At 40.6% G+C, this 18,467-nt stretch overlaps 2 protein-coding genes across 5 annotated transcripts in view; both read right to left on the bottom strand.

Annotated features, from left to right (window-relative positions):
• The window catches only part of LOC146485231 (uncharacterized), a 10,332-nt gene extending 7,877 nt beyond the window's left edge, over positions 1 to 2,455 (bottom strand). Inside the window, exons 1-3 of the mRNA XM_085103606.1 lie at positions 2,013 to 2,455; positions 1,210 to 1,463; positions 228 to 278 (exon numbers count right to left, since the gene is read on the bottom strand). Coding sequence (XP_084959732.1) covers positions 228 to 278; positions 1,210 to 1,463; positions 2,013 to 2,161 — 454 coding nt within the window. The 5' untranslated portion in view covers positions 2,162 to 2,455. The remainder of the gene's footprint in view (positions 1 to 227; positions 279 to 1,209; positions 1,464 to 2,012) is intronic.
• Positions 1 to 18,467, bottom strand: part of LOC146485230 (uncharacterized) — a 46,175-nt gene that overhangs the window by 23,682 nt on the left and 4,026 nt on the right. For 2 of the 4 annotated variants that reach the window (XR_014863431.1, XR_014863430.1), the window contains exons 5-8: positions 17,416 to 17,520; positions 15,853 to 15,969; positions 15,298 to 15,342; positions 13,217 to 14,556 (exon numbers count right to left, since the gene is read on the bottom strand). Coding sequence is in view for 1 of the 4 variants with exons in the window: in XM_085103603.1 (XP_084959729.1) it covers positions 14,306 to 14,556; positions 15,298 to 15,342; positions 15,853 to 15,969; positions 17,416 to 17,520 (518 nt within the window). In the remaining 3 variants the exon portion in view is untranslated. Of the gene's footprint in view, positions 1 to 12,987; positions 14,557 to 15,297; positions 15,343 to 15,852; positions 15,970 to 17,415; positions 17,521 to 18,467 lie in introns of those variants that run through there. The other 2 variants (XR_014863429.1, XM_085103603.1) reach the window with 2 other exon arrangements.

Raw genomic sequence — 18,467 nt, 5'->3', positions numbered from 1 at the left:
CCTATTTAAATGAAAGTTCATGATAGCAAGAAACTGTTCAGTTAAGATAAGATAACCTGTAAGATGAACTCTAACTTTTGGGTCTGTGGATGAAATCATGCACAAAACTTTTCTACTGTCGAGTTTGTTTTACCGCAAGTTTCAAAGCAAAATAGGGGATTTTGTCCAGTTGGGAAATTACGGGATCTGAAGAGTAAATTATTAATTAAAGGGCTCTGTTATCTTACCTGGGAATTCTAGCTGCTCTTCTCTTTCTCTCTGTTCAATATCTTTGCAAACTGTGTAAATAGTACAGGTTAATTAATGATAATCAAGCAGCTTTCGATTAACTTCAGTTCGTAGAAACGAAATTCCATTTTACAACTAATTCCAAGCAAGACTGAATTGGACGAAATTTCTTGCAAACCGTTCGACAATTTCAAGTATGTAGTGTTTGTTTGGGCATCAATCTTATCTTGATTATATCTTTGCTTGTTCGCGAATTCGTCGATGATGAACAACTCGACACGCAGGTATGCTTATAAAAAGTCAAGCTAACGAACAAAATTAGCAAGTCTGACGTAATACAAACAAGCTAATACGTTCCATACATTTCTCAGTAAAAATTTGGAGTTTTTGAATGGCTGTATCTTTCCTAATATTAGCTTGATTAACACCAAACTTGAGAATGTTGTAAAGTTCGGTGTGCTCTTTCTGGCTATGTGGTGGTTGAGTCCCATAACCCATCATACACAGACTCGTACCCAGACCCTCACGGTATGAAATCAGGCAATGGTCAAACCATAGTCTCACCTACTATCAACGAATCACAGAAGCTTCCTGCTTCCTTTAATTTGAATTTAATTTGTTCTTGTCTTTGCTTACGGCAGCAACATCAATATATCCATAACAACTGCTGATGTTTACCCTACGCACTTACGTATCTCTAAAACACATACTCTTCTCTACGTCTGCTTTGCTTGCTCTAGAATCAAGTCGTTCATTGGACAATTTGTACCTAACAGCGGTCAAAATTTTGGGTTGAAGACAGTGATGTGATGCGTGCAAAACTAAAAATAAAACTTTGTCACAGTGCGAGCTACCCGAGATGTTATCGTATAGTGACGCTCCAATTCGTTTAAACCCCATTAACTTTGGTAGTCAAGGGTCAATTTCCGCTCGTGGGGTACACGTGACATAAAAACAAAATCAATAATGGCCCATACGTACCACAGCAGTAAAAATCCTCGCCATGGAAGTGATTAAACAGACGTTTCTGTTTCGTCCCCAGTGATTTCAGCGCATGCGCCAGAAACCAGTAAGCATGTTGTCCTCTTTTCCCGATTTCTGTCAAGAGTTCGGTTGCCTTTCTCTCCGCACTGTTGATGGGGTTACAGATCCGATTTTGATCCGCTTCGTCAAAAATCCGGAAGGACCGCAAATATCTGCAGATTTTGTGGACCTCATCATCGTGCGTGATATGCCTACACGTCGGTATAACAAGCGTCGATAGAGAAATTACTCAAATGATCTCTTCAGTGATTTAATAAGTCGGAAAGGTGGAAACGCTTCAACGTGATTACAGTCTAGCTAACAAGTTAAAGTAAAACAGTACCAAAAGGATGTACGGCCTGGATCACGAAAACCGTGAAAGCTAAACGAAGCGGGCAGAGTAAGACAAGAAGAAGATATACAATATATTAAAGAGACACTAAAAGAAATAAAGGAATAGAGTGTAGAATATAGTTAGGGTTGCCTTTCGAAGTAAGGCGGTCACATCTTAGATAGGATTTCATCGGCAGACTCGACAGTTGCAACGAATTTATACAGCTATTTTTGTAGCTTATATATAGTACCGAATGGGAAGAAACCGCGCCGTAGGGCTTCGCTTAAGAATCACACTTAATGATAGGTACGTAAACATTGCTCTCAGTCCGAAAGCTGAAACCGGAGTCAAGTTTGTTTTTAAATTAAGTCTTGTAAAAACAAAACCCATTAAAGACAACATACTGCAGGAATGAAAAAAAAAATACCTTGTAAAAATGTTCAGAAACTCGTCAAGAGAACCATGTTTCAACGTATTTCCAAATCTTGCGACGATCTTGTACTTGCTTTCACTCGAAGAATTTGCTTGTTCAAGAAACGTTAAACAATCGTCAGGCTGAGAATGCTTCGTCGCCATTTCTGTCGCGTCTTGAAGAAATCTCTACCGATCGCGAGATCCTTCGTCTTTGCTTGCTTCCGTGGAATAATCATCGAACTGCGCAGAAAAAAAGCTATAAAGTTCGTGGTGCAATAAAAGAAGATTAACAGGAACTTGATATTTAAAACTGGGGGCTCGTCGCGGGTCATTAAGTTCGAGAGAGTTCGATCCTAGTTAGTGGGCCAAAAACAAAACTACTATTCACTAATGTTTGTACGGTTTAGAACTCTTGGTACGGCATTAGTAAGCATTTTAATCACTCTTTACGCGGGCAGTAAACTGCATCGTTCGAAACTCTAAACATGACCGGTTTAAAAATCTCGGTTTTATCATTTTCGAAGGCAGCACCCTTCAATATAGTTTTAATCTCTGAATGATGGATTGACAGGTGGTTAGGGGTGGTGAACTTTTAAAAGCTGGATTATGCTTTATTGACGTCATCAGATCCAAAATAATTAGACCAAAAATAACATAGTGACATCATTGAAAATCACCGTCCGGGGAAGAAATTCGTACAGACCTTCAAAGAAATTAATACATAATGCTTTAGAAATACACAGGCAAGTAAAAACTAATGATATAATGTTCCGACGTTTCGGCGACGTCATGACGCCATTCTCAAGGAATGAATAATACAAGCGAGGTGAACACTAATTAAGATCTTAGATTTGCATTAATGGAGTAATTTAAACACGGAGCGATCCTATAAGACCAGGCTGAACGGTTCAGACTGTCAATCAAAAATCCAAAACGCGCGTATCGGATTGGTTGATTACCAAAAATCTTATTTTAGCACGTCCAAGTTCGAAAGGACGTGACGTAAAAGCTGTTTTAGTTCGAATTATTTTGTGCAAAATCAATCCAACGAATATGGCTACAGGAGAAGAATTTAGAAAGTTAAGTTATCCGTCTATTTTGAGATCGGAAATTCATTTATCGGCTGGTAAAATCTTATCCTTTCGAGATATTTCCGAAATGATTAGGATAAAGTTCGTAAACAAACTCTGTCTCGAAATAGGTTGTTCTTCTGAAACCGGCTTCCGAGATGGAATCGCTTCGATCCTTTGTGTCGTTTAGTTCAGGGGGAGAGATAAGTAAAGACACAAAGTCGCGGAAGCGAAGCCTAAAGGAAACAACGGAGCGGGAAACGGAGGAGAAAAGTGAAGTGTCTCAAGCGGCGAGCGATCGCACGCAAGACGACGGAGCTGATAATCTTTTTGAAGCCGGCCTCTCTATTGCTTACTGTATATAATAAAACTTAGAATGAATTTGGTACTGGCTAATTTTAATACTGATGTGAGAGCCATTGCCATTATCATTTCATCAATAAGATACATGAGAGCAACATCGGGTCGTGTTTTGTTTATATCTTTGGTGATTTTTCGAATTAGCAAATATTCATGATCAGGTACGAAATGTGGTTAGATGTTTTTATTTTTGACTTGTCCATAGAAGTTTAGAATTTATTGCTGCCACTTCCAGCGGATTAGTAGAGTTAGTTTTCACGAACGTGATCGATAGATACACAAGCGGTAATAAACTTGAACCCGACATGGCCGTTTAGCGGAAAACATCTGCTAAATTTTGAAAATCCTGCCAGTTTTGGCGAACAACATGCACAGACTCGTTTTGGTTATCAGCATATTCAGATGGAGGGATACAGATGTCCAGTTCGCCGCAGGCTTCAGTTTATAGTGGTTTCGATCTTTGTACTGTACATTGGGTAGAAGGATTTCGAATTTCGAGGTAAGTTTCGTATAATCTTTCGATTGCGGCAACGAAACTTGATTATTTCCGTTATTATCGTTAGTCTCGCTAATTTCTGGTGTCTTACAAGATATATAGCTAGCGTTTAGCTTATTTTTATTGATAAATCGATTCCCTCTTCGATTTTACAAACGACAGTTCTTCTCTCTTTTTTCCTCGACCGTTACCGACGTCATCCACCATTATACTGATCCGTTTGGAAGCCAACAAAGCGCTTCAAAGGGGGCGTGTCCTTCCCTTTTATAGGATCGCTCCGTGTTTAAATGAATACTTTGGCGAGGATCGAATTTGTTTGTACACTCAAGCGCAGTCTTAAAGGTCGGTACACACGAAGGGACAAGTCCCTGCGACTAGTCCCCTCGACTGGTCCCGGGGACCAAGTCCCTTCGTGTGAACTACCCATTTTCATCAAAAAATTTAGTCGCAGGGACCAAAGTTTGGTCCCTGCGACTTGTCCCACGAATTCAAACCATGTTTGAGTTTGTGGGACAAGTCCCCGGGACTTGTCCCCTCAAATTATGCTGACGCTCCAATTCGCTTAAACCCCATTAACTTTGGCAGTCAAGCCGGTCAATTTCCGCTCGTGGGGTAAACGTAACATAAAAACAAAATCAATAATGGCCCATGCGTACCACAGCAGTAAAAATCCCTGCCATGGAAGTGATTACACAGACGTTTCTGTTTCGTCCACAGTGATTTCAGCGCATGCGCCAGAAACCAGTAAGCATGTTGTCCTCGTTTCCCGATTTCTGTCAAGAGTTCGGTTGCCTTTCTCACCGCACTGTTGATAGGGTTACAGATCCGATTTTGATCCGCTTCGTTAAAAATCCGGAAGGACCGCAAATATCTGCAGATTTTGTGGACCTCATCATCGTGCGTGATATTCCTACACGTCGGTATACCAAGCGTCGATAGAGAAATTACTCAAATGATCTTTTCAGTGATTTAATAAGTCGGAAAGGTGGAAACGCTTCAACGTGATTACAGTCTAGCTAACAAGTTAAAGTAAAACAGTACCAAAAGGATGTATGGCGCAACTGCTTTTAGTAAGGACCAACAAGCTTTCGTGATCTTATAACAGTAAGGTGCTTCAATTAGAACCTTAGGACAGCGTGGCAAACTACACATTGTTGGTTAACTAATCCTAGCTGAGCATATTTCGGCCATCGAGACAACCCGCCTTTGTCCGTTCTAAAACACGTTGGCTTTTTTTTTGCTGATCAACTAATTTTCGCTATAAACAATTACAATTTTCGATATGAATAACTGAATGTACAAAAAGAGGTTTCGTGTGGCCTGTCAGTGTGAATCCGCACAAATTGACTTACGTACCATTTTGGTGCAATGAAAGGTTGTAAAAGAGGTTATTTTGAAATAATTATAATTGGAACCCATTTGCCGCGAGAATTGTAATTGTCTTTTCTGAGAGCTTTCTGAAAATATACTTTATCCGTAAACATGATCGAAACTAGAAGCCAAATCCCTTCCTCCCCCAAATTAACGATCGTCCACTGGCAGGATTTTCTGTTTGCGATTCTTTTTCGCCTATTCTCAACTGAGCTGAGTTTTCCAAGCCAGTTCAGCTCCAGAAATCGGCGTACAGACAAGTAATAATTCTTAACTGCCCAATGCTGACCCGGGAATTTCCCCCGGAAATTGCTGCAGGAATTGGATTGAATGGATTGTCGGTTTATTTTTACGCGGGATGCCCTGAAGGGGCATACCGTGTCTAAAAACGGGTCGATTTCTTTTTACGCGGGATGCCCTGAAGGGGCATACCGTGTCTAAAAATGGGTCGATTTCTTTTTTACGCGGGATGCCCTGAAGGGGCATACCGTGTCTAAAAACGGGTCGATTTCTTTTTTTTACGCGGGATGCCCTGAAGGGGCATACCGTGTCTAAAAACGGGTCGATTTCTTTTTTTTCTTCCTCGTAGTCACAAATCGGTACATTAATTTATTCATTAAACTCTCCCCTCTCCTACTCGGGATGTATTGTTCTGATTGTCTTCAACAACAGCAGACCAATCAAAATCCATTCTTGTCGCTTATATCGCGAGGGAGGGGACCCACTCACCCCTACCTTTGTGACGTCATTGCATCATTTGATATATTTATTAAAGACGGATTAAGTCGCGCCATATTGTTTTAACATATTCTGGACTCAAGTGTGCCGTTTTCAAAGGGAAATTTCACCATTTTGAAGCGGTAAATCGAAAGAATAACTTCTAAGAAGCACCCGACACGTAAAACGGTGGAAATTGGTGAGTTCTTAGTGAAGGAATCGTGCTTTGTTTGACAGTCTTAGGCCACGACGCGAGACAGAAAAGAGGTCATTGAGAAGCTTACGTTATCGTAATGGAATTTGACAAATTTCCGCTGATAGTCTGAGTCGCGTGACACACGGAAAACAACGTAACGCGATCGTCGTGACTCAAACTATTCCATTAGCAAGGATAGTTTTATCAATCGGCGAAGCATACAGTTGGAATAAATGAATCAGCCCCAGCATCACGCGTAATGCCAGTATAGCAGGCATCTTGTTTATTCATTAAACTCACCCCTCTCCTACTCGGGGTGTATTGTTCTGATTGTCTTCAACAGAAGCAGGCCAATCAAAATCCATTCTTGTCGCTTACATCGCGAGGGAGGGGACCCACTCACCCCTACCTGTGTGACGTCAACGCATCATTTGATCTATTTATTAAAAACATTAAATTTGGCACCATATTGTTAACATGTTCTGGACTCAAGTGTGCCGTTTTCAAACGGAAATTTCACCATTTTGAAGCGGCAAATCGAAAGAATAACTTCTAAGAAGCACCCGACATTTGAAACGGTGGAAATTGGTAAATTGCTGGCAAAGGAATCGTGCTTTGTTTGACAGTCTTAGACCACGACGCGAGACTGAAAAGAGGTCATTGAGAAGCTTACGTTATCGCAATGGAATTCCCGCAATTTCCCTTGAAACCCTGAGTAGCGTAACACAACGGAAACAACGTAACGCGATCGTCGTGACTCAAACTATTCCATTGGCAAGGATAGTTTTATCAATCAGCGAAGCATACAGTTGGAATAAATGAATCAGCCCCAGCATCACGCGTAATGCCAGTATAGCAGGCATCTTGTTTTTCTTCGTCGTATACACAAATCGGTACATTAATTTATTCATTAAACTCTCCCCTCTCCTACTCGGGATGTATTGTTTTGATTGTCTTCAACAAAAGCAGGCCAATCAAAATCCATTCTTGTCGCTTATATTGCGAGGGAGGGGACCCACTCACCCCTACCTGTGTGACGTCAATGCATCATTTGATATATTTATTAAAGACGGATTAAGTCGCGCCATATTGTTTTAACATGTTCTGGACTCAAGTGTGCCGTTTTCAAAGGGAAATTTCACCATTTTGAAGCGGCAAATCGAAAGAATAACTTCTAAGAAGCACCCGACACGTAAAACGGTGGAAATTGGTGAGTTCTTAGTGAAGGAATCGTGCTTTGTTCGACAGTCTTAGACCACGACGCGAGACTGAAAAGAGGTCATTGAGAAGCTTACGTTATCGTAATGGAATTTGACAAATTTCCGCTGATAGTCTGAGTCGCGTAACACACGGAAAACAACGTAACGCGATCGTCGTGACTCAAACTATTCCATTAGCAAGGATAGTTTTATCAATCGGCGAAGCATACAGTTGGAATAAATGAATCAGCCCCAGCATCTCGCGTAATGCCAGTAAAGCAGGCATCTTGTTTTTTTACGCGGGATGCCCTTAGGGGGCATACCGTGTCTAAAAACGGGTCGATTTCTTTTTTTTCTTTTTTTTTTTTTTTCTTCCTCGTAGCTACAAATCGGTACATTAATTTATTCATTAAACTCTCCCCTCTCCTACTCGGGATGTATTGTTCTGATTGTCTTCAACAACAGCAGGCCAATCAAAATCCATTCTTGTCGCTTATATCGCGAGGGAGGGGACCCACTCACCCTTACCTGTGTGACGTCAATGCATCATTTGATATATTTATTAAAGACGGATTAAGTCGCGCCATATTGTTTTAACATGTTCTGGACTCAAGTGTGCCGTTTTCAAAGGGAAATTTCACCATTTTGAAGCGACAAATCGAAAGAATAACTTCTAAGAAGCACCCGACACGTAAAACGGTGGAAATTGGTGAGTTCTTAGTGAAGGAATCGTGCTTTGTTTGACAGTCTTAGGCCACGACGCGAGACAGAAAAGAGGTCATTGAGAAGCTTACGTTATCGTAATGGAATTTGACAAATTTCCGCTGATAGTCTGAGTGGCGTAACACACGGAAAACAACGTAACGCGATCGTCGTGACTCAAACTATTCCATTAGCAAGGATAGTTTTATCAATCGGCGAAGCATACAGTTGGAATAAATGAATCATCCCCAGCATCACGCGTAATGCCAGTATTCTCGGTTTTCACTGTCACACCATTGAAAAAAAAAATCGAAACCATTCCATGAATGAAGTCAAGAAATTGACATGGTATAGAGGATAAATAAATAAGGCATCTGTCCAAGTGTCAGGTCGGTGCGGCATTCCGTACTCGAGTTATTTGACAAAATGTTCCACGTAAATTTATAGAGCTTAGTATGGAGACGCCATGTTTGTGTCCCTCTGAGGGGCACAAACATGGCGGCCGGAAATAGGAAAAAACATCTGGAGTTCACTTTTGCCAGAAAAGAGGTTTGTTTGCCCTTGTGAATTTTCCAATGTTTAGATTAATATTTCTCCTCAAACCTAAATTGTTAAGAATGCTGAAAATCACCCGAAGAGTCATTTTTAAGACACGGAAAAGCTCTGTCACGGCCGTCCTCCTTATGTCACGCACGATGGAAACTCGGAAATTGAAACTGTTCTATTTTCAAAAGAAAGCACGACATCGAGCTAAGAAATTGTGAACAGACATATTTTTAGGTAATCTTTCCTTGAATGAAGGTAAAAATTTTGTAGGCCTCCCAGTTTTGAATTCTAGAATTTGGTGACGTCACGTGAAAACCGAGAATAGCAGGCATCTTGTTTTTTTCTTCGTCGTATACACAAATCGGTACATTAATTTATTCATTAAACTCTCCCCTCTCCTACTCGGGATGTATTGTTTTGATTGTCTTCAACAAAAGCAGGCCAATCAAAATCCATTCTTGTCGCTTATATTGCGAGGGAGGGGACCCACTCACCCCTACCTGTGTGACGTCAATGCATCATTTGATATATTTATTAAAGACGGATTAAGTCGCGCCATATTGTTTTAACATGTTCTGGACTCAAGTGTGCCGTTTTCAAAGGGAAATTTCACCATTTTGAAGCGGCAAATCGAAAGAATAACTTCTAAGAAGCACCCGACACGTAAAACGGTGGAAATTGGTGAGTTCTTAGTGAAGGAATCGTGCTTTGTTTGACAGTCTTAGGCCACGACGCGAGACAGAAAAGAGGTCATTGAGAAGCTTACGTTATCGTAATGGAATTTGACAAATTTCCGCTGATAGTCTGAGTCGCGTGACACACGGAAAACAACGTAACGCGATCGTCGTGACTCAAACTATTCCATTAGCAAGGATAGTTTTATCAATCGGCGAAGCATACAGTTGGAATAAATGAATCAGCCCCAGCATCACGCGTAATGCCAGTATAGCAGGCATCTTGTTTATTCATTAAACTCACCCCTCTCCTACTCGGGGTGTATTGTTCTGATTGTCTTCAACAGAAGCAGGCCAATCAAAATCCATTCTTGTCGCTTACATCGCGAGGGAGGGGACCCACTCACCCCTACCTGTGTGACGTCAACGCATCATTTGATCTATTTATTAAAAACATTAAATTTGGCACCATATTGTTAACATGTTCTGGACTCAAGTGTGCCGTTTTCAAACGGAAATTTCACCATTTTGAAGCGGCAAATCGAAAGAATAACTTCTAAGAAGCACCCGACACGTAAAACGGTTGAAATTGGTGAGTTCTTAGTGAAGGAATCGTGCTTTCGACAGTCTTAGACCACGACGCGAGACTGAAAAGAGGTCATTGAGAAGCTTACGTTATCGTAATGGAATTTGACAAATTTCCGCTGATAGTCTGAGTCGCGTAACACACGGAAAACAACGTAACGCGATCGTCGTGACTCAAACTATTCCATTAGCAAGGATAGTTTTATCAATCGGCGAAGCATACAGTTGGAATAAATGAATCAGCCCCAGCATCTCGCGTAATGCCAGTAAAGCAGGCATCTTGTTTTTTTACGCGGGATGCCCTTAGGGGGCATACCGTGTCTAAAAACGGGTCGATTTCTTTTTTTTCTTTTTTTTTTTTTTTCTTCCTCGTAGCTACAAATCGGTACATTAATACAGTTGGAATAAATGAATCAGCCCCAGCATCACGCGTAATGCCAGTATAGCAGGCATCTTGTTTATTCATTAAACTCACCCCTCTCCTACTCGGGATGTATTGTTTTGATTGTCTTCAACAAAAGCAGGCCAATCAAAATCCATTCTTGTCGCTTATATTGCGAGGGAGGGGACCCACTCACCCCTACCTGTGTGACGTCAATGCATCATTTGATATATTTATTAAAGACGGATTAAGTCGCGCCATATTGTTTTAACATGTTCTGGACTCAAGTGTGCCGTTTTCAAAGGGAAATTTCACCATTTTGAAGCGACAAATCGAAAGAATAACTTCTAAGAAGCACCCGACACGTAAAACGGTGGAAATTGGTGAGTTCTTAGTGAAGGAATCGTGCTTTGTTTGACAGTCTTAGACCACGACGCGAGACTGAAAAGAGGTCATTGAGAAGCTTACGTTATCGTAATGGAATTTGACAAATTTCCGCTGATAGTCTGAGTCGCGTAACACACGGAAAACAACGTAACGCGATCGTCGTGACTCAAACTATTCCATTAGCAAGGATAGTTTTATCAATCGGCGAAGCATACAGTTGGAATAAATGAATCAGCCCCAGCATCTCGCGTAATGCCAGTATAGCAGGCATCTTGTTACGATCAGCAAACGAATCATGCCACAGCCGAGTAAGCAACCAAAATCACGCAGCAATTGCCACACATCACGTGACTTTCAGCGCTGACGTGACGACGTCACGCTAGTTACGCTGTAGTGGCGTTGTAAACAACCCTTGTCTGGTTTTCTAGTGCAGGTATTTTTAGTCCAACGAGTGTATTAAAAAGCTCTGTGGATTGCTCAATAGGATTCAGGGTAGGATTTAATTCATCACTTTACTATTCCTGTAAGTAAAATATTACAAACGACTCTACCGGCTTCACTGAGATCGATCGACTTTTAGACAATTTACCTGTAATAGTGAAGTGCATTATTTGTTGTTTTGTTGTTATTTTGTTGTTTTTGGACGATTTTTAGCGTATACTATTTATTGCCAGTTTAATGTATTAACTGAAAGACGACAACACGAGTTTGGCTAAAGAGTCGAACCACGAAGCATTCGCTCTGACGAAGCAAATAATCTAAAAAAAGAGCAAGGCTGATTTCACGGTCAGGGAAGTATATTTTCCAATATTTCGAAAGGCACGGCCTTTCTTGTTTAGGGCATGCTCTGACGAAGCCCGCCCCGACTAATGCACAACACGTCGGCACTCCAATCTCTTTACGGTGGCCAGTTTACCTTTGGTTATCAATTCTGTTGATAAACCAAACATTCATTAAAAACAGTTGTAAGTTAACGAAGCTAGTTTATGGGCACATCGTTGCTCGATATTTGGGGGTAATTTAAATTGCGCTTTGTCTCTGATTGGTGGGTTGCATGGGCAGCCTCATCACACCACATGAACTCACACGAGATGACTGCACAGGAAATGTAGACAACAAAGACAGCCACGTGCACTCAAAAGTAAAGATTAAAGAGCTTGCAACTCTTTGAAGCAGTAGTATAAAAGCAGAATTCTTTCAAAAGGTAATTCGGACGGTCGCATTTAGAGGTCTTGTAAAATTCGGGAAATAATTTTATTTAAAAATTCTTGGTATAGTTCGATAGCCAGCTCTATAAGTTTTAATTTGATATAGGGCTCAAGGTATCTACAGTTTAAACCAGATGCGCTACATCGCTTGGACGCGAGACACCTCTAAAGGTATACGGTAACCTTATAGTGTAAAAACCATCAAACAGATCACATTAAATAGAATAACAACAACAACAACAACAACAATGGTTGATATGAAGAATAACGGGTATAATTTAGGTGAACTCTTTATCAAATCGATGGACAAAACCTTGATGTACTACCGGCGGCAGTTCTTGAAGGAGGCTCGAAAGAGTTTTAAGCTGCGCAGGTGCGCGTAACCTAATGAGATCAGGCTACGAGATTACGCGTAACCCACTCACGCCACTGCCGTGGTGCAAGCGTCAGCAGAATAAATCAAAACCCTTTATCAAAAGTCGCGCACGCAGTACACCGGAAATGGAAATACGACGTAAAATCGCGCAAACGAAAAAAAAGCTAGCCTGCTAACGCAGACGTATTTCCGGCTGTCGAGATTCTACGTCCGCGTTCGCAGGATACAAAAAAGCCCATAGGAAGCATTTGTTTTTATCTCGAAATATTGCGCGGCGACTCATATTGATTTTTTTTTTTTAGCATGTGACATTCAATCTGCTAATTCAAATAGAAACGTTTCGAAGAAACTTTTATCCAGTAGAATTTTTAGTAGATGAGAAAAGGCCTCTTATGTCAAGATGCACTGGATAACTTGTCATATTGCCAGAAGAGTTAAAGAATTTAGGGAACTATACAAAAATGCAATAAAAAAGGTAGGTCATCGACTTAGTTTTTGTGATAATTCGCAAAAACTGACATTTAGATTATTATGTCTGAAAAATGCGTGGTACCCTAATTTTCTTTCTGGATTTTCATAACACTTACTAAGATCTTCTTTTACCAAGTGCAGTAGTCATAAACAGTGCATAAATATCTTTGAACTAATAGGCACCGGGCTTAAGATATCAAAACTTTTCGAACCATCCCAAGATGCGCAGAACGTGTGCGCAGAAGTAAAAAGAGGCAAAATACAAAGCTGATATTTTATTTACATATTCAAAGACGATGACCTGCACCTATTATACTATCGTTTTTACAAGCTGAAGGTTTTTTTACTCAGAGGACTTTTGCTTTTAAAATAAACATCAGTGACATTTTTAACTGAACCAATTACGAAAACCCGAAGCTATCATAAAGAAAAAAATCAAGAGAAGAAAGCCTGGAAACGCCTCTTGGACCAATAGACCTTTATCACTCGGCGGCCATGCCCTGACACGACTTCAGTGCGAGGCTTGCCGCGCAAAAACAAAGCTTTTTATTCTCCTGAGACTCAACATGGTCGCCAAGTGACAAAGCTCTATACCGTGTTTGAGGGGTTTCTTGTTTATGTACATTTCGCTAACTTAAACACTCCTTCGTGTTAAGTAATTGCACCTTTCGAGTATATGAATCATTAGTTATTTACCATTTACATAAAAATTTCCGGGAATTCCGGTTGGAACTTCGGGTAGAGGTAGGGTTGGGGTCGTATAGGTGGTTTGCAACCAATCCCTGGAGATCCAAAGAGATAGAGGTATGGCTTCCGTGTTGGATGACAAAACAGAAGGTTCTGTCATCCAACATGGCAGTGCCACACCGTTATCTTTTGGATTTCTAGGGATTGGTTGCAAACCACCTATTCCCAGTGTGGACGTTTTGAATAGAACAGTGTCACATGCACCCTTAAGCTTGGCTATCACAGTCGTGTCCAGGATGTGTCCAATTAATCGAAATTACAGTTTCTTGAGGTAAATGGAGCAAGTTTACTTCTACCGAAATTCCGGTTTTTTGTTAAATGGTTAACAACCACTACTTCTCGCTACAGCGAGAAGCTCAGTAAAATGTAAATGATTAATTTAATTCCAAATTCTTTGATATAGGTAACCGCTCGTTGTCCTTTTTTTAATTTAGTAACGTTGACATAAAATAATATATACAATACTTTCGAAGGAGCCAGCCTAACTGCAATTTTTTCAAATAATTGTTAAATAGTTTCTTGAAAAGGGAATTATCAAAAACAATAGCGTGATATCTACATACAATACCATTCCGCATATTATAAACTAAATATTCACGTCAAAAATCCATGTTTTACTATGAAACCATAGTTAATAAAAGGCAATGGTTATGAAGCCTGATATAAACTTCTTTCTTATATGAATTGGAAGCATTTTTGGCCTTGACTGTACACAAAGCATAAAAGATTTTGAAATGTGTTGGAGCAAATGACCAATAGAAGCGTTCCTTTTGAAATGTTTAATTTAATTTAATTCCTTTTGAAATGTTTAATGGTAAATCAGAAGGTAATCAAAAGCATCAAGAAGTTGCAATAAATGAACAGGAAAATGAAGTCAAACGCCGGAAGTGGATAGAAGGTGAACAGAGTTACCGCTGACAACGTTACGAAAGCTGCCTTGTAGGCTCGTTTGCGTCTGATTACTGTGCTGTATTGCTCCTTGGACACAACATTGTCCTGCGCCTGGCGTGTCTCGTCCTTTCTTTGACTGGTTTTATCAGTGGTATCTGGATGAGTTGTTGGAGATGTTCCTATGAGATATAAGGTAAATTTAATGCATGTTGCCGGGTTGAGATTTTATACATTACGTCTTATGCGACTACGTACAAGTTTTTGTGGAGACATTCTTGAATGAGAATTTCTTAGAATGGCGTTTTAGTACCTTTTCTCATTCTCCCATTATAGAATCGTTAGAATATCATTCCAGTCGATCATTCTGCTCCTTGGGGCATAATGAACAGAGCGAACGAGTTTTCACTTCTCTTTTAGAATGGTCGTGGTTTTTGTTTTATATTCCAGTTATTCTGACTAATATCTCTCATTCAGTAAATCCGTTCCCATTCTCCAAGAGACCAAAAAAAACGTCCTACAGCATTCGGCTAACTTTTCCATGCAGGATTAGCATCAGTTTAGAAACTGAATAATGGAAATAGGGGAGTTTTTCATAATCTTTACCACTGAATTTTGACTTTTTTCCATCTTTGCAACATCTTTAGTTGATTTATCGTCAAGTGAGGGGTTACGGGATAATATAGTCTGGAGATGACATCAAGTGGTATCGGATAGACGCTTAACATGTGGTAGGCAATTCAGGAGCTGCATTACAGTGAGTTTTTTTTCTTTTTTTTTTTGTCATTGTTGTCGTCGTTGTTATTTCAGAGTATCCATTCTTGTGTCCTCTATAGTATCCCCCAACTGTCCCTTAAATTAAACTTGGTTGCAGTATTTAGTGCCCAGACTTCCTATAATTATTGTAGTGAGCGATTACACACCTTTGATGTCATCATCCAAAAATCCTTTGACATTCGCAGCAATTCCTGATGGTAATAAATTAATCAATTAATCCATCAATCAATCAATGAATTAAACAACCAACCAACAAAAGACGACATGCTTAGGTACTCAGTGATGCAAAAACTTGCGAGGGAGTACTTGCAAGTACAATATTTTCAGGACCCCTAGAGTTGACCCAGTTTGTGTATTGCATGTAATATTAGTGAACAAGAACGTCAAAAACAAACAAAATAAACAATTCTATGAGAAAAGCGAAGGATCTGTTCCTCATTTCACTTTTTTAGCACATTTCTTTGGCATCCTTTGCAAACCAACAACAGGAAATGATCACGTTCAAATTTTTGACTCTGGGGTATTTTTTTGTTCCTGAGATAGGGAAGGGGAAGCAAAATGTCTCCACCCGAGTTCTTATTTTCAAGAGCATTTAGGCTACGGCTTGAGGGGAGTATTCTATGTTTCGAGCTGTTTCCTTTCAGGTCTGCAAAATGCACTAATGACAACACGTCAAGTGGTAATTACGTAAGAAAACTCACGTTTTCTCTGCCTCTTTACTGCTTCTCTTGCATCACAACATTTTTTCTCAAATTTTCCCTTCCAAGCTCTCATCACGGACTGAGCGGTCTCGAGTGCAGTCAAGTCATCCGCCAAATCTATGAAGCATGATTAACTCGATTATTTAAGAGAGAGTAAAATGGCATAGTACTAATAAAAATGATAACAGGACTGAGTGGGGTCCAATTTGGTCTGTAATCATACGAGTGATTAACAAAATCGGACAACCGCGCAGCGGGAGTCTGATCTGTTTAATCACGAGTATGAGTACAGGGGTTTTCGATACCTTTTGTTAAAAATGATGAAATAAGACTTTCAATGCTGCCAAACAATTCTAGAATGGCGAGGGGAAAGAAATCAACTCAATTCTTTAAAGGAACAACTCGTGATCTTTTCTAGCGCATTTTGGAAACAAAAATTCGACAACTTGAAAAACATTAGCGTAACATTTTTCAAGTTTCAATCCATACTGACCTACTCTGTCTCTGGCCAGAGGCACTAATCGACATTTTCATTGGACTGGGGTGATATTTTGACAATTATTTCGTTGTTTCTGCCGACAACAAATTTGCATGATAGTTCCCCTTTAATCATAACTCTAACAAAATTTGAGAAAAAAAGCCAACCTGCAGTTGTTCGAGATCTATTTAGTTACAGAGCGTGCAAATGACGCGTACTGTCCAATTACACCAGGCATGACGTGAACACTATCCTATTAATGCTCAAATCATGACTGCTGGTGGCCAATCTTACTCCTCTTACTTTAATCGTATTGTTAAGCTCTGGAACTATATCTGCAAATTATCACCCCCTACCAGTTTTTCAACTACTGCTTCCTTCCGCAACTTTGTTACTGAGCACATGTTTCGCCTTTTGCAAAATCACTTCGACATATTCTATCCCTGTACCTGGTCAATTGTACGATCCTGCTCCTGCCATCCCTAGTTTTTTTTAGCGTCTTTTGGTTGTTTGTGTTTTAATTATTATTTGTATCATGGGAGGTGCCTCGCATGGGTCCTCGCGTCCCGTTCGCACCTGCCCTTTTGACCTTATCACTTTTCACGTATTTTTCATTTCTTTCTGGTTGTTTAATTTATTGTATTTAACATGTGTGATGGTCAATAAAGCTGTTAAAAAAAATAAAATAAAAACAAAAATCAGATTCGATAATTTTGTACTTGTTATGATTAGTTTGATTTTTGGCATTCTCCCTTACACCTACTAAAGCCCTCCTTAAGCCCTAAGCTGTTTCATGTGCTATCTTTTCTTGGAGTAATTTTTTTGAATTGATCTGTTGTCCTTGCATCTCTTAGCTCTTGGCTTTTCGTCAATTCAAATTCAGTCAGGAGGAGTAAAATAAATGAATGAATAAATGAATAAATAAATAAATAATAATGCATATGAAATTTAAAAGGAATTTGACATGTAACCTTGTACTCAGACCTTTCACGTTCAGGCAGAAAAGAGGATCTCACTTTTCAGCGTAAAAACTCGAGCGATACCTGGGTACGAGATTACATTACAGGATGCTGACTTCATTTTACCCTCGTTGTTGGTATCGTCCTCGTGATCAGGCTCCAAATCGTCATCAAGGGACTCTTGAGTCACTGCGACATTATCCGTGTCGAGTCTTAACTTTTCACGTGCTTCTGAAAATCAAGAAAAATGTTTTTTAGCCTGCAACAAAAAGAAGGAATGAGAAGAAGTGCGAGGCAAGGAAGGGAGGAAGAATGATACAGACAGAGGAGGAAAGGTGGGGGAAAAGACAGCCAGTCAGGGAGAGAGGGGGAAGGAAAGAAGGAAGGAATGGAGGGAGGGAAGAGGGAAGGAAGGAAAGAAGGAAGGAAGGGAGGGAGGGAGGAAGGAAGGAAGAAAGGAAGGGCGGAAGGAAGGGAGGAAGGAAGGAAGAGAGGGAGGTAGGGGGGAGGAAGGGAAGGAGGAAGGGAGAGAGGAAGGAAGGAAGGAGGGAAGGAAGGAAGGGAGGGGGGGAGGGAGGGAGGGTGGGAGGAAGGTTTGGGAGGAAGGGAAGGGAGGGAGGAAGGAAGAAAGGAAGGAAGGAAGAAAGGGAGGGAGGTGTAGAGGAATTAAAGAAGAAAGGAAGGGAGGGAGGGAGGACGGGAGGAAGAATGATATAAGGGAGGGAGGGATAAAAGATGGAAGGAAGGAGAGAAAAGGAGGGAGAGGGAGAGAGCGATAAGAGATGGAAGAAAAAAAGGAAGGACGGACTGAAGAACAGAAGGAAGGGAATGAGGGATGGAGGGGGAGAAAGGAAGGGATAAAGGGTAGAAGAAGAAAGGGAGAAAGCAAGAACTGGAGGACTGAAGGAAGGAAGGAAGGAAGGAAGGAAGGAAGGAAGGAAGGAAGGACGGAAGGAAGGAGGGAGGGAACGAAGGAAGGAAAGAAGGGAATGAGGGATGGAGGGGGAGGAAGGAAGGGATAAAGGGTGGAAGAAGAAAGGGAAAAAGCAAGAACTGGAGGACTGAAGGAAGGAAGGAGGGAAGGAAGGAAGGAAGGAAGGACGGAAGGAAGGAGGGAGGGAACGAAGGAAGGAAGGAAGGAAGGGAATGAGGGATGGAGGGGAAGGAAGGAAGGGATA

The sequence above is a fragment of the Pavona decussata genome, unplaced genomic scaffold (assembly GCF_977016875.1).
Source record: "Pavona decussata unplaced genomic scaffold, jaPavDecu1.1 SCAFFOLD_27, whole genome shotgun sequence".
Classification (NCBI taxonomy): domain Eukaryota; kingdom Metazoa; phylum Cnidaria; class Anthozoa; order Scleractinia; family Agariciidae; genus Pavona; species Pavona decussata.
The sequence above is the reverse complement of the archived record's forward strand: the minus strand, read 5'-3'. Positions and strand labels throughout refer to the sequence as shown.